Source organism: Seriola aureovittata, chromosome 3 (genome assembly GCF_021018895.1).
Source record: "Seriola aureovittata isolate HTS-2021-v1 ecotype China chromosome 3, ASM2101889v1, whole genome shotgun sequence".
In the NCBI taxonomy this organism is placed as follows: domain Eukaryota; kingdom Metazoa; phylum Chordata; class Actinopteri; order Carangiformes; family Carangidae; genus Seriola; species Seriola aureovittata.
The window spans coordinates 5170615-5185532 of NC_079366.1; the positions used below are offsets into that span (position 1 = coordinate 5170615).

At 39.3% G+C, this 14918-nt stretch overlaps 2 protein-coding genes across 3 annotated transcripts in view; both read right to left on the reverse strand.

Annotated features, from left to right (window-relative positions):
* The window catches only part of LOC130167050 (endonuclease V-like), a 63713-nt gene extending 57198 nt beyond the window's left edge, over positions 1 to 6515 (reverse strand). The window contains exons 1-2 of the mRNA XM_056373009.1: positions 6344 to 6515; positions 3026 to 3197 (exon numbers count right to left, since the gene is read on the reverse strand). Of these exons, the coding sequence (XP_056228984.1) occupies positions 3026 to 3197; positions 6344 to 6387 (216 nt within the window). The 5' untranslated portion in view covers positions 6388 to 6515. The remainder of the gene's footprint in view (positions 1 to 3025; positions 3198 to 6343) is intronic.
* Positions 6516 to 8101: 1586 nt separating this feature from the next.
* si:dkey-237i9.1 (SEC14-like protein 1) overlaps positions 8102 to 14918 on the reverse strand; it is a 31597-nt gene continuing 24780 nt past the window's right edge. Inside the window, exons 14-17 of one of the 2 annotated variants that reach the window (XM_056371763.1) lie at positions 14136 to 14387; positions 13853 to 14031; positions 13375 to 13401; positions 8102 to 11036 (exon numbers count right to left, since the gene is read on the reverse strand). In XM_056371763.1, coding sequence (XP_056227738.1) covers positions 10931 to 11036; positions 13375 to 13401; positions 13853 to 14031; positions 14136 to 14387 — 564 coding nt within the window. In that variant the 3' untranslated portion in view covers positions 8102 to 10930. The remainder of the gene's footprint in view (positions 11037 to 13374; positions 13402 to 13852; positions 14032 to 14135; positions 14388 to 14918) is intronic. The other variant, XM_056371764.1, reaches the window with a different exon arrangement.

The following is a 14918-nucleotide window of genomic DNA, read 5'->3' on the forward strand; positions in this document are numbered from 1 at the left end:
ATCCAGTGAAGCACATTGAACAGTGTGAAAGCTAACCTGCAAATGTCAACATCAGTCAGTGTAGAGTTTCAATGATGCTAAAGGGTGTGGTCGTTATCATTCATCACCATTGCTGCTAACAAAACACTGTCTGTCCTTAGCTACAGTTAGCAAGCACGAATTTGATTACATTGTGTCACCAATGCCGCTGCTCGCTCAGCTGTCAATCAAACACCTATAGTGGCCCGCCCACTAAGAGGCTTTAGGGCTAAATGAGCATTTCTGAGATCTATCTCCATCGTTTTCCTTTCAGAAACAAAAGATATTAACAACACATTTAAAAATTCTTAGCAGATTATTTTCAACTAAAAGTAGATCAACAAAAACACTAGTTCCATTTTCAAATCTTATCATCCAAATGGCAGATTGACAAGACTCTGTCCATTGGTATGTTGTACTCGTGGTTTTACAAGCTACAGACAGAACAAATGCCAGCATCCATGTAGCGTTGTAAGCAGGGGTGTCACAATATACCGGTATTGAGGATAACAATATTTAAAAAATGAAATATTGATATTGTGTTAATAATACACAAATTATGGCAGATGATAGGCCTTGTGGATATTTTGTTCATCAGTTCATCTGACTTCCTCCATTAAGTGTAAGTGTTATGGTTATATACGCTTTCTCCACCGCCCTACACTCAAATTTAAGTCGAATTTATTTGACAAAAAATAGAAAAAACAGAAAATAAACAAAGATAAAGTTGAATTTGACTGATAGCACTTGTTTTACACATTTTTTATTGATAATGCAATAATATTGTTATTTTGGACTCTTGGTCATGATGATCGTGTTGTTAAAATCTGATATCATGACAGCCCTAGTCGTACGTGCAATCAAAATGTCTATTATACTATTTGTGAGCATAGTAGAAGTCAACTGAGGTGGGACAAAGTAATTGTTTCGCAAGTCACAAGTGAGGCTTAAGTCTTGGCTATGAAGTCTTTGCAAGTCGTGTGTTTCAAATACTAAACAAGCCATTACTGTATGTACTTATCACTAAATTTATTGCCATTTAAAATTTATATATTTTTTTCTTGTTTATTCAAATACTCAAATACACTAAACACTGACTAGGTATGTTCTTGTATGTTCTTCCTTGTTCCTGTGATTGTATTGTAATTTCTGAGCCACATGTTTTTGATATAGCCTTAATACCTCACATATCATCTGTTTACTGCTTGTCTGCTCTGCCAAATGCACCACAGTCCACAGCCCTGCTGTTTGTGAATATGTACATGCATTTTGTAAGATGATGACAAGAGTAAACAGTTTCCTTTTTTCTAAATATGAAAACCAATGTTATAAAGAGTCTTAAACTGAGATTTTAAACTCTCACTGGATTCATGAACTGGATTCCTAAAACGATTAAATTTTCCTTGGCTTTACTGAAATTATACAGTAATGTTTTTAACAGTTAATACACATTGACAGGCTGCATGCACATTTTACACAACATCTTTATCTATTTTAGGTGTGCACCAGCACAGGTAAGCACATCTCCCATGATGACCTTCTCATTGCAGTATCTCACTGAGTATTAACAGGGTTCAGGAGACCAGAAGCTGCAACATTCTTGTGCTCAAGTTGCTGAACTACTTTCTGACCAGCTTGAAAAATCTTTTTGTGCTCACAGCGAAAGGACGCTCCACGGTCTCAGATGATGTAACATTAGACACAAACATCTTTTGTCAAGGCTTCGAGCAGTGGCTACAAATAAAACATGCATAAGATCTCGACTGTGCAAAGCAACAAGCCCACAGAGTCTTGACCCATGGATGTTTTCTGAATAGACCCAGCTATCAGAAATGGTAACTACCTTTCAGGTAAAGGTTTTCAGGGATATGTCAGTGTTGTATTTTTGACAGCTGTGACCTTCATCCCTCTCTACTAAATAGCGGTGGTAAAATATTGCCTCTTATGTGGGAAAGTATTGACACCAAGAATTTCTATAACTAGGGCTGTTCACATTTAAAATATATTTATTACAATTCACACTTTAAAAAATGATAAGCTTCTGTTTGACCCTACTTTTGCCTTTTTTCTGTAAGACATCAGTAGCAGTGACACTCAAACTAAATGTGCATCATGTTACCAGTATTACTTTGTGTCACAAATGGCCTTAGGTGGCAGTGTTGGAGTAAACTGAAAGCAAGCAGGGAACATAATCACATTATTGGGCAGCATTTCTGAGCAACATTTCATTAGCCTTGTTGGGTCCATGTATCAACAACGTGCACTGACAAATGTCATTAATTACAATGGGTTATATAATAACAGGGTGCCAGCAGCCCTTGTTAATGCACAGATAAACAGCAGGAAAGAGAAGTGCTTGTGAAAGGCTACACAGAGAAGTAAACGAAATGAAAATTGGGACTGCCAAGGTCACTATGACAACAGCCGCTCTAACAACACTCGACCTTGAGCTGTTTTGTAGATTAAACCACAGCTCTGCTGTGAATCGACATCGCTTTCTATACTTGACAAGTCCACTTAGTGCTTAGGTTGACAATTTAATCTATTTTAGACATCCACCACTTTATTGGCATAGAATATTAAAATCTATTGTACCTGTCAAAGGAGGCACAAGTTAAGTGATTAGAGGATAGTTTTATAAAATGAACCAATACCAATTCTAAAGTCTATTTTGAGTTTACAGATGAAGATAAAGGGTGATTTTTTTTTTTTTTTTTGGTTTGGTTTGACAAGCAACTTCTTTCCCATTATTTCATATTTCATAATTCCTTCATGTTATTGTAGGAGAGATCTAATATTAGAGTCTAATTGGCATTTCTATGTCTTAATACTTGCTACCTGTTATGGAAAGAACATTTGTCTTGATTCTATATTGTTGATCCCCCTGTTCTGCTCAGACCATGGCCAAAATAAAATGACGATGCTGCTGTTTCCACTGTCAACACTAAAGGTCAATAAAGCTCTTAGTTCATTTTTAATTACAGGTTGCAGTGAGGTAATAGCTCACCTCGAGGTCGGGGTAGCTGAGTACCACAAGCTGGGCGCAGGCATTGATGTCGTCCCCTTTGATGAAGGAGAGATCCACTCCACCAACTCTCTCCAGGCCGGAGAAGTCTGGACTTATCTGCCAGTCCTCAGTGTCCTCCTCCACCACCTGCTGTCTCAGACGGGCCTGCTCACTGCACAAACACCAGTAGTTGTAGTAGTATTGTGCAGCCACTGGACACAAGCACGTACAAATTTACACACATTCTACAATATACTCCTTGGCACTTACTTAAGTGGCAAATGATCTTCTGCTTACTATGGATTCGGATTCCACCTCTGTGCTTCTCTTACTCGACCTCAGTTCCACTTTCAATACCATAGATCACTGCATACTCCTAGATCAATTGGAAAACCAATTTGTTGTCTCTCACTTGGTTGAAGACACCTCATGGAAGTAATTTTCACTGACGATACCCAGCTGTATGCGTCTATGAAGGCTGACAACTGCTCTTGAATTATTAAGTTAGAGGTCTGTTTTCTGCTCCTAAATTCAGATAAAACTGAGATACCGGTCATTGGCCCGACATAGACACAGTAACCCTCGACAACTGTGTGATTTCTCACGGGCTGACAGCCAAGAATCTGGGTGTCACATATATTCTGACCCTCTCGTTTGAACAGCACATTAAAGATATACAGAGCTACAATTCTGTTTTTTATGTCTATGGCAGATGCTGAAATCCTAATTCACACCTTTGTGTCAACCAGACAGGATTATTGTAAAGTTTCGTTTTCAGGCCTGCTACGTGTTCGAAAAGTATTGTACTAAAAGTCTTCAAATGGTTCAGAATGTTGCAGCAGCAATTTTAACTAAATCTAGAAATTTTGACCTCATTACACTAAGTTTAGCTTCCCTTCATTGACTCCCTATCATTGTCAGATCAGACATTAAGGTGCTTCTTATGACATACAAATCATAAATGGGCATTCATAACTGTCTGATTTCCTTAAACCATATATCCCATCCCGTTCTATGTGTTCTCAAAACACAGAGCTCCTGTCTGTCCACAGAGTTAAAAAGACCCTTTTCCTATAAGGCCTCCTTCCTCTGGAATAATCTCCCTGCTGACATGACTCTGTCGAGGCCTTCAAACTGAAATTTAAAACTCTATTTTGTGCCTTAACTTTCAGTTAGCAACTTATTCTTCTACTATTTCAGGCTTTTTACCTGTTACCATTCCAGCACCAGCGGCTCGGCTTCGTCTCACTGAATCAGTTACACCAAGTACATACAGTATAGTCCATGTGGTGCTGCCAACGTGATGACTGAACTTTATGAAAACCACTGCATCACTGTTTGTTTACACCCTCAAGCACATGGGTCCCCAGGCTGAGTGCCTCTCTCTCTCGTCCCTGTCTCTCTCTTCTTGTCCTCTCTTTTCATCGCTCTCTCTCTCTCTCTCTCTCGTAGTTCTGTGCTTTGTTGTCTCTCTCGTCCTGTTTGCTCTCTGCAGGCCTTTCTGTCTTCAGAGCTGTGGAGTCTGGTTATGTGACTGTATGTGACTCATGGTGGGAACTGTATGGTTTCTGTAATCAGTATTATAAAGAGTTCGTTCTAGACCTGCTCTCTATGAAAAGTGCCCTGGCATAACTTCTGTTGTGATTTGCTGCTCTATACATAAGAACTGACTTGACTTGAGATTTGTTTACACAGTAATATTAATAAAAGTCAACAGCAGGGCAGATTTGCAGATCTGTGATTATGGTCCGCTGAAAAAAAACTACATGTAGATTTTTCATTAAAAAGTCAAACAACACTGTAGCTACCACTCATGACACCGAGGTCATGACATGAGGAGGATGTTACACCACAACATTTAGGCATTAGTTCATCGCATAAATCTTTACATGCAAAATGGTTGAACGAGTTGTCATAATATGTCAAGCATATCTCTATACATTTCCATTAGACTTTTTTTTTCTAAATCTGTCCTGAATTGGTAAATTGCTTCCAGGTGAATCTTGACTTTCTCTAACGAAGAGAAATGTGTGAAGCATTAGATCAACAAATGATCAACCAGTTTTCTGAAATAGCTCAAAGGTGCATCTCATGAACCAACTGGCAAGTATATATATATATATATATATATATATATATATATATAGCCGTAGCACAACACAATGTTACAATGTCTGACAATGGAAGGACAAGGAATTGGACAGGGTCAACAGCCAGAGAGAAGAAGAAGAGGAAGAGGAGTGAGGCTGCGTGGCGGAGGAGTTGGGAGGCAAAACAGAGGAAGAGGCAGACGAGGCCTTTCTGTATCGCAATGACATGGTCTGTCAACAAATTACAGTACAAACAGTAAAAGCGTAAATGTGAATCTTGTCCAGTCTCTTGCAATCAATACACTAAGGTGTAACTTACAATTTACAATAATTGTCACCAAAACTTTAGCCATAGTTTACATCAGAACATCCCTCCAGAGTAAACTGTTATATTGACAACACGACTAAACAATTTGACTCTTATCCGTACACAATAACACAAGGACTTGTCATCTGATGGCAGTGACACAGATATTTACTTTTGAGAGATGAACTAAGGATTTTGAGCAAGAGACTGGCTTTTGCAGGTAATCCATGGTGTTTGGCTATTTGTACGAATTGTTTTGAGAAATTCACTTACTGTTTTGCAAATGTCGAGGATGATTCGAGAAATGTACCAAAGCGACTGAGAAAAACTGTAATAAAGAGTAAAAAAGACTCTTGCTAAAACTTTCTTACAGTAGGTTTTAGGTGTAAGGTTTCTTCCACGCAAAAGTTAGACCACTTCACTCTGAGACCAGGGATTATGAAGTAGACAATGAGATTGTTGGTGACAAAACCTGTAAAATAAACTAAGCTCATGGCTTACACACTGATGATATCTCTCTCAACTGCTGTGGACACACACACACACACACGCACACACACACTAACAAATCTGAGGTGGAGATAGCAGGCGGCATGAGGACATAATACAGAATCACGGTGTTATCAGTGGCCTTGTCATTACAAACTCACAAATCAATGGCTGCTGAGGAGTGGTGGCGCAGGTCCAGAGCTGCTGGCAGAGTTACAACAGGGCCACAGGGTCACAAACACATTTTATTTTGTAGTAACATCCGTCAACGCCTTATGGACCCTGGTTTGTTTTATAACAAGCTCCTGTTTGAAATTAGCCAATGATAACAAGGGGCTACACTGTAGAAAACAAGTGCCATTGATAGTAACTGTGCTGTGTGTAGTTTACTGAATAAAGTTGAGGTCTATAAACGACAGAATAGCGTCTGACCTTTCCCATTGTTTGACCAGATCCTCTGCGGGGGGAGCAGACATCAGTGTCGGCCTGGTGGAGAAGACGCTCTCAGCGTAGAAAGATGGTTTTTCTAAGTGGAATTCAATTGAAACAAGCAACGTGAAGTCCAAACAGGCTGTTTTGCTTCCGTGTACTGACGTCACTGGGAAGGCGGGGCCTGCGCTTGTGTCAGTGCGGTGTTATGAGGGTAAATACCGTCATCTAGTGGTTCAAAGGGCAAATTACACCGATAAGCAAAACTGACTGGCAGTTTTGACAGGCAGCTTGCTGTATATTTTGTTTATTTATTTAATTTTATTTATTTATTATTTTTAATTTTAAAAAAGGGGAAGATGTCATCTGGATCAGGAGTAGAGTCAGTCCCAGTAAGACTCCAAAATATGATCATTGGGTTGATCTGTGATAACAAGAACATAATGAGTTATAGAGAAACTTTCATGGATATAGAGAAATAAGTGATCACTGCAATTCGTCATAATAGACAGATGACACTGACTGATGATAACATGGACAGACAGATAATAATACTGCTTCAGCCAAAAAAAAATGGAACCAATGGAACATGTTACACTTGACTCCACTGCAAATAAAATCTCAACTGAATGATCTACAGTCTTTTCAAATTAAGCACAAAGAGTTGAAAATCAAAATTAACATTTTTAAAAAAGGAAGATGAAGTGAATGGTGAGGATGCTGAGAATACCAAAGTTACCCGGCAACAAGACAGGAATTCTGCACCAATTCTGGACCAAGACTGACATGTCCGCTGATGAGAATAATCCAGCAGAGACGGGATACTGGCTAATCATGATGCAACAAGCTCCTAAAGATAAAACCCAGACAGATCTAATGGAACAGTGTGATAGATACATAGATGATGTATCTGTGATAGACATGTGCAAATGTGTAAATACATGTGCGTGTAAACCAGCAGGATTAAACAAATACTACATTTCTACAGCATAGAAACTACAACAAACTTAATTTACCTGTTAAATTTTCATGGTATATTTCGTCTTAATTATGTCTGTAATACAGTGTACCTCAGGGTATGTTTTCTGTCCTCTGCTCTTCTTTTTAACTCGCCTCTTGGCCAAATTATACATAGTTATGGAATAAATTTCAACTAAACCGATGATATTCATAATTGCAACAATAATAGGAAATTCAAGGCTTGCCTGCCTGCTGTAAAAACCAGATATTACAAAACTTCCTGCTTCTAAATTCTTTAAAATCAGGTTATTAATCAGATAATAGTATTTCTTACTGTTTATCAGCCAAGAACCTTAGTCTTACTTTTGGTCCTTCTCCATCCTTTGATATGCACTTCAGAAAATCACCAGGTATGCTTTTTGTCAACCTACATACAGTAACACTGATTTGACCTGAAGTGACCTGAAGAAACTGAGGTCAGTGGGGACAGATTATTATTGCATTAGTGCAAACCTGAAGATTCTCATCAAGTCATAAAAAAAATGTATGCAGCCGGTGGCATAGTGGTTACAAAATGTAGGACACATTGACCAATTTATGTCAATATAACAACAATATATCATTAAACAACGCAAAATATAAGATTCCAAATTTGGTAAACGGTGCAGTGTTACTTTTAGCGGTCATTCAAAGTTTAAATACAATGTTTTGAAAGATAACATGTACCTTACTTCATGATAACATAATGAAAACTAGCAAAGTCACAGGTAAAAACATGAATGAATTTGACACAAGCGCATGTATTTTTTGATAATTCAAGTTTAATGTTTTCAAAACATGTAAAGGCGCCATATTCTCATTAATCCAAACATGTACTTTTTACATAATTTCTCACATCAAGGTAAAGAGAAGATATGCAACGATGTCGGAAAAGGAAGCAGGGACACAGACAAATGTGTTGACCAGTCAAGACGAACAGTTATAGCCCTCATTTGTCAATGAGATCTTGATGAAAAGTGGTCAGTGTTTATGCCTATGGCTTCAATCAAAGGTCCACTCTGCTTTCTAAGATATACACAATGAGGTGTTTGAAAGCAAAACTGCAAAACCGGAGTGTACAAGTGATAAAGAGTAGATAGAGAGAGAAAAGGAAGTATAAGAGTAGTTCGGACTGAAGTGATGCTGTTTGTTGTTTCATCAGTTGAACCATTGAAGAAAAGGAAATCAAGTATACTGGAGAAATAAATAACCAGGTGAAGAAAGGTTAGTTGTGTGGTTCTAGTAGAATAGAGAAACACACCTGCCCTAAGGGTCAGAGAGAGTGTTTACACACATTTTACAGGCAATTCTTTTATGCCACTGTTCCTAACATTCATTCTTTTACACCATCATACACACCTAATATCCCTCAATCTGAGGAGGTCCTTTATCTCAATAAAGCATTTCATGTTATTGCAGTTAATGACAAATAGTTACCACGTTAACCCTTGACCTTTCATTTACAGTTAAAAACAAGCAGTTTCATGTATCAAAAAAACAACATCAGGCAGGGCCAGTAATTACAGGAGAAAGCCTCCGTCCTATCTGTGTTTTTTTCATTTATTTTGTTTCTTTTTGCTGGCAGCTGCACTCGTTTACCATGGCAACAGCACCCGATGACTCTTGGCAATGGTGATCATTTCTGCCCTCTACAGGGAGTCCGATCTATGTGAAGTCATCAATGCTTATTAACCAAATAAACTGTATTAAAAAACAAAACAAAAAACTGTTGCATGGATGTGTTGCATTTAGAAATGTTCATTCAATTCACAATCGCTCATCTATTACAGTGGTGACCTTGAAAAAAGCAGGTACGTTTCTAAGTAATGCTTATAAAGGCTAAAATGGTATTTATTGACACATGGCTCTTAGAATGGCTATCTTTTAAAATTTTTAAATAATAAATCTGTAAACCCAATCACCACGTGAGCATGCAGCAACACACCACACTGCTTCACCCCATCAAGTACTCCTCTGAAAAACAGTAAGAAACTCCAACCAAGCACATGTACAGTTTCAATATGTTGTCTACTGGCGCGCCATCAAATGATAATCACAAAGTAACATTCATCCCCAATGCACACTGAAATCGACATCACTCTGAAAAAGAAGTAGACAATGGTGGCAGTTCTGCCCAATTACACCACAACCCTCCAAATTCAGGTATTTCATTGGTTAGCGAGTGCTAACCAATCAGTAGCACATTCACAAATCAGTGACAAGGCATGTCCATGATGACTTGAATTTGACTCGAGGTCCTCAATCGTGCAGACGCTGGGACATAAAGCAAACTAAGTGTGGTCATTCCAGGTAATGATTACTGAAGTTTTCAATGTAAGAGTATAATAAACTGCCCAGCAGAAACTCTGACCAGTTATTTTTGTGTCTCTCCTGCCATAATGGTAACGGAGACTATCAGTGATAATGTTGATGCCACAGAGTTTAGCGGTTTACTGGCTCAGTTTGACTTGTCTGCCTGTACACAACAAAATAGTCATCTGCAATCAGCACCCATGATCTTCCATATACATCTGAATGATAAATAGAAATATTTCACACAGTAGAAAGTCAAACTTGTGTTATTGCTTCTAGCGGATTACTTCGCCAAGAGTCAGACCCAGGTCAAATAGTCAAATGCTTTTCAAGGTGTGATAAAGCCCTCGTGAGACAGACGGGTGGGCTTTGCCACATAAGACAACAACATGAATGCCAAAAAGCTCACACAGCCACAGGAACGCATCTCTATCTTCCTGTCAACTGGCAACTTTGCTGACACCATCTGCACTGTCATGATTCAGTGAGCTCCACCCACTCCGTTAATTCCATACAGAAAAAAGAAAAAAAGAAAAAAAGAAATTGCAGGCGATATTCGACCCTGGTCTGAAGATTTTCCCCCACCCGCCCACTTGACCTATAAACAGTTCACCAGATCGAACAAACCTCTCTGGTAACAATATGGCAAACACTTTAAATTTTTGCAAGTCATTAAATGTCCAGGTGTATGTTTTTGTGTTGGTGGTGTTTTGTTGTATGTAACAGTACATGTAGTCTTTTCGGCCAACGCACATGAATGAGGTATGCGTCGCCTCAGTACAGTTTATGTGGATGTACATGTAAATGCATAAATGTAACAGTGGCCTCCAGTGTCGTCATCCGGTCCCGTCGCTCCCAGAATGAGAATATTGCTTCTTTCAGCTTCCAGTGCCGCAAAGACACCTCAACCCAGCCCTCGACCTTTAACCTTTCCACCCTGCACACGACATGATGCAAACAAACATTCCGCTAATGTTTGATGATTCAAACTGCGGCCTGGCAGAGATGCCAGACACGAGAAATATATGACCATTGTGCAAAAAATCAGCCCTTTAAATTGTACACAGTCTGTTTTTTTTTCTTTTTGCCTCAGATTTGTTTAATTCTTTGTCTTCTGTTTGTGCAAGCATGCTTCAGTTCCATACAGACTGGCTGTGCATTAGGAACAGAGTCCAAAGACAAGGAGGAGGAGTAGGAGGAGGGGGGACAGGAGAAGAGTTGGCTTCAGTGTTGATGGTAAAGGCAGTGGGGGGGATTGAAATCCTCTCCTTCCGTTCTCTACCTGGAGATCATAGAGCTGGACTGCGATTGGCTGGAGGAGGTGGTGGCGGCGCTGAGCTGAGAGAAGCCGCTGTGGCTCGACTCCAGGCTGGTCATCGAACCCCTGAGAGAAGAGAGAGAGACCCAGATTACATGTGAGGCAGGGGGGGTGGGTGGGGTGGCACACGTCAGCTAATTGCTAACTGAGTGCATTATGAGTGCACAACTCGTGCTCATGATGCAGAACCATGCAGCCAAATCAAACCTAGTGGAGGACTATGAATTTACACAGTGGCACATATCTCTCAGGCTATGCCATAGGCTGCACCAACCAAGAGTGTGTGGAAAAGAGAATTAGGATGTGTGTGACAGGATATTCAAATGCCAAATACTTGTTGCTTGTTCCAGTGAACTTTTTTTCAGGAGAACTTTCTGGGAAAATGGTTCTTCTTGAAGTTTAGGGTGTTTTGTTGAGGACAGAAGCAGATCCACTCACATGCATGTTTAAAGGCTTAGCTGCCTATGGCAAAGCGTGGACTTTTAAAAAAAAAAATTTGTGTCTTTTTTTGTATCAACTTCTGCATCAATACGTAAAAACAAGTATTATTAAAGTATGTAGTAGGAGGCTGCTTGGTGCTTTTGTTTGAGTCAAAAAGTTAATATGAAGTCAACATGTACATTTTGACAAGACTATCTCTGAAGCCCATGTATCATATATACTCAGCTGCAGGTTTATTAGATACACGTAGCTAAAACTAATGCAGTCTGATACAACAGTCCTGCTGCAGGTTGTGGTGCTGTTGAATTGTATTGCACTGCATGGACAGGTGTTATTTTGTCCACCCCGTTTATATGGATGTCTCTGTATAATGCAATACAGTTCAACAACACCAACACCACAAACTGCAGACTCCATTCTTTTAATTTACAGTACGAAAACTGAACTTTATAATCCTCATGAAGGGAGGACTCTTGTATTAGACTCTGTTTGGTTTAGCTAGGTGTACCTAATAAACTGCTAACTGAGTGTATACCTACATAATGCATGACAACAAATGATAATGCATTAGAATGTCTTGTATTAATAGTTAAAAGGAAACACAAATATAATCATAATACTTCAAAAAGTCAAATATGACAGTATTTTTTATATTACAATATAACAGTATTATAACTTTCCATATTTTCTATTCAAGTTTATTAAGTCTTACAGGAGAGACACTCTCCATTCATTATATTTAAAGAAAGCAGCATGACGTTTGTAAGACCTTACAAACTTTAAAGTGACTTAAAAACAGTTTAAGTGAATATGAGCAAGTGTGATACTTCACCTTGGAAAGTATTATCAGTAGTACGTATAGCGGCAACTTGCCAATACATTTGTACATTTACATACATTTTTGCTTCATAAATGACTTTTTGAGGTCATATGACTCATCATTTCAGTTGTATATTGTTGTATTATGATCATATTTGTAATGCTTTGTTGTTATTAGCAATCTTAGAGTGGATGGAGTCGTTCTGACCTAGGGGGCCGGGAGCCACCTAGGGGGTTACTGAATGCTTCAGTATGTATTGCTATAATATTAAATCCTCAGTTAAGACTTTTTTCAATTCTTTTACCTTCCTTCAATCCAATCCTTCAAATTTAACAATTCATATATACATATATATAACACAGTTCAATAGTTTTTAGATTGCACAGCTCATAACTTTGTCCATACTAATGCAAGAAGTTTTAAGGGGTCATGAGCACAAAAAAGTTACGAACCCCTGTCGTATTGCATAAAAAATGCATTTCATGTTTATAGGTTGCTATGCCGCCATCTATAATAAATTACAGACATGGTAAAAGAAAGGGCTACCTAAATTGTTGGGTGCTGGGTTTTCAGATCTAAACCAAATATTAAACCATTAGCAAAACATCCCGTAAAATACTAAAAGAATGAGTTAGATGGTCGCCTCAAGGCTGTTTTAGAAGGTAAAGTAAAATGAAACAGCACGTAAACTGAACAAAAGGGTGAGATTCAGTAGCTTGGTAGTACAAATGGATGAGTGTTGAAAAACAAATATCAATGCCGGGAAATGTCTTTGGAGGTGGGTAAACAGGTGTATGTGTTGGTATGTTGGGGTGTGTGCGTAAACTTGGATATACAGCAGCTGACCACAAGTGTGTTGAACGTAACCCAATCTAAGATTTCTTATATTGTTAGTGATGCAAGCAGGGTAACTGAAGCCAGTGAGTTAGACTGTAGTTTCAGTGCAAGGACACTTTCTTCAGTGTGAATAAAGCAACAACTTCCGGTTAGCCAAAATTTAAGCAAGAACAGACGCAAACAAGCATCTCTTTGCTGCATTAGAAGCGTGACTGCCATGAAGGGCGCCATTCAGCTCAGCAGCCAAAAGCAGCAATGATGATGAGGCTGTGCTAAAGGAAAAGGGGCAAACACTGAGCCACTTACAAACTCTGCACATCACAGCAAGCGGTTCTTCATAGGAAGAAGACAAGAGGAGGAGGAGGAGGAGGAGGAGGAGGAGGGGGTTGTGAGAGATAGAACAGGAGCGGATTGGACAGAAAAAGGTGGATTAAAGGAGTTTCTCAGGCAGGGAAGCATCCTCATTTCAAATCTCTGGGCTTAAACAACTCATGATGCTCTTAAGGCTTTTCATAAGGTCATTTTAGCAGCATTATGTATTTATTCATAAGTCATACGTGTCACTATGTAGTAGGTTGTAGAGGGGGAAACTGAAAGAAGACAGGAGTGAAAAATGAGCAATCATAAAGGAATAATGTCAGAAATTATAACATCATGGTAAAACACCTGAAAAACAGCAAAAAATATGGACACGTACACACTACATGTATATAGCATGGACACAAATGTATGTTTTTGTCTTTCACTCAAACTCACACAGACACTCTCTCTCAGATTTACCAACCTGAAGTCCTCAGAGCCCAGCACCTCGGTGTAGTACATGACTTTACACTTGTGCGAGGAGACCTGCAGGGTGGCCAGCACGTCGTCCACCCGGGGCAGGTTGGTGGCCGAGCAGGCCGGCATGTTGTGGAACTTCCACTGGAGGATGTAAAAGCCTGGCCATCGTGTTATGTGGGAGCCCTGAGGAGAGGATGCCAACAGTGTTAATGACTGACAAGCAAAAACAAAACAATGGAAAATATATTTGAAAAAATCTTATGTTATTCATGATCCTGGATCCTCACCTGCACGCTCTCTCCCTCCTTGCAGGTGAGTGGGGACTCCACCATGCTGTAGTCTTGCCCCAGCGTCCATGACTTGTCGATAAGCTGGACGTTGTTGCCACCCGGAGAGGTGATGCCGTGGGCTCCCAGGGGGTCTTTACGTGGCGGCTGGGGGGCCCGCTTGGAGTGGTAGATGTTGAAAACGACGTCGCCTTTGCACACGTCAAAGTCCCAGGTGATGACTGAGGAGGCGTCAATGATTTCTATCAGCAGCTGGTTAGAAGAGAGAGAAGAGGGAAGGAAGACAGAAACGGTAATTAAGATATGTTCCAGGAAAGAAAGACAAGAACTTAACAACAGTAAAGAGAAACATTTTCTCTTTAGCTCTTGTTCTCTTATATTTCTTTACACACATCTTTTCTTTGACAGGAATAATGCCAACGCACTATGGCAACCTTGCACTCTGTATCACTGTCATTTAGAAAAGTGCTCAGGTATACTTGAAGAAATTAACTTCATACTGTTTTATTATTTTCATGTTACTCCATTTTTAAGTACCGGGAAATGAGGGAAATAGGGAAAACAGTGAGAAAGCAGTGAACATCCATTTGTGATGGTTGCAGGCTTATTACCATGAAATCAAAACTTGTTTCCAGAAGGGTGATTATACATTATATGTGACGACGCATCTCTCCCTGTGGTATAAATTATGTAACGTTACAGTAACATCAGATTATGTTTGAAAGCTCTGCTGCATTTGGTCCACATCTGAATTCAGAAACTATCAAGAAGTCATCTACAAGT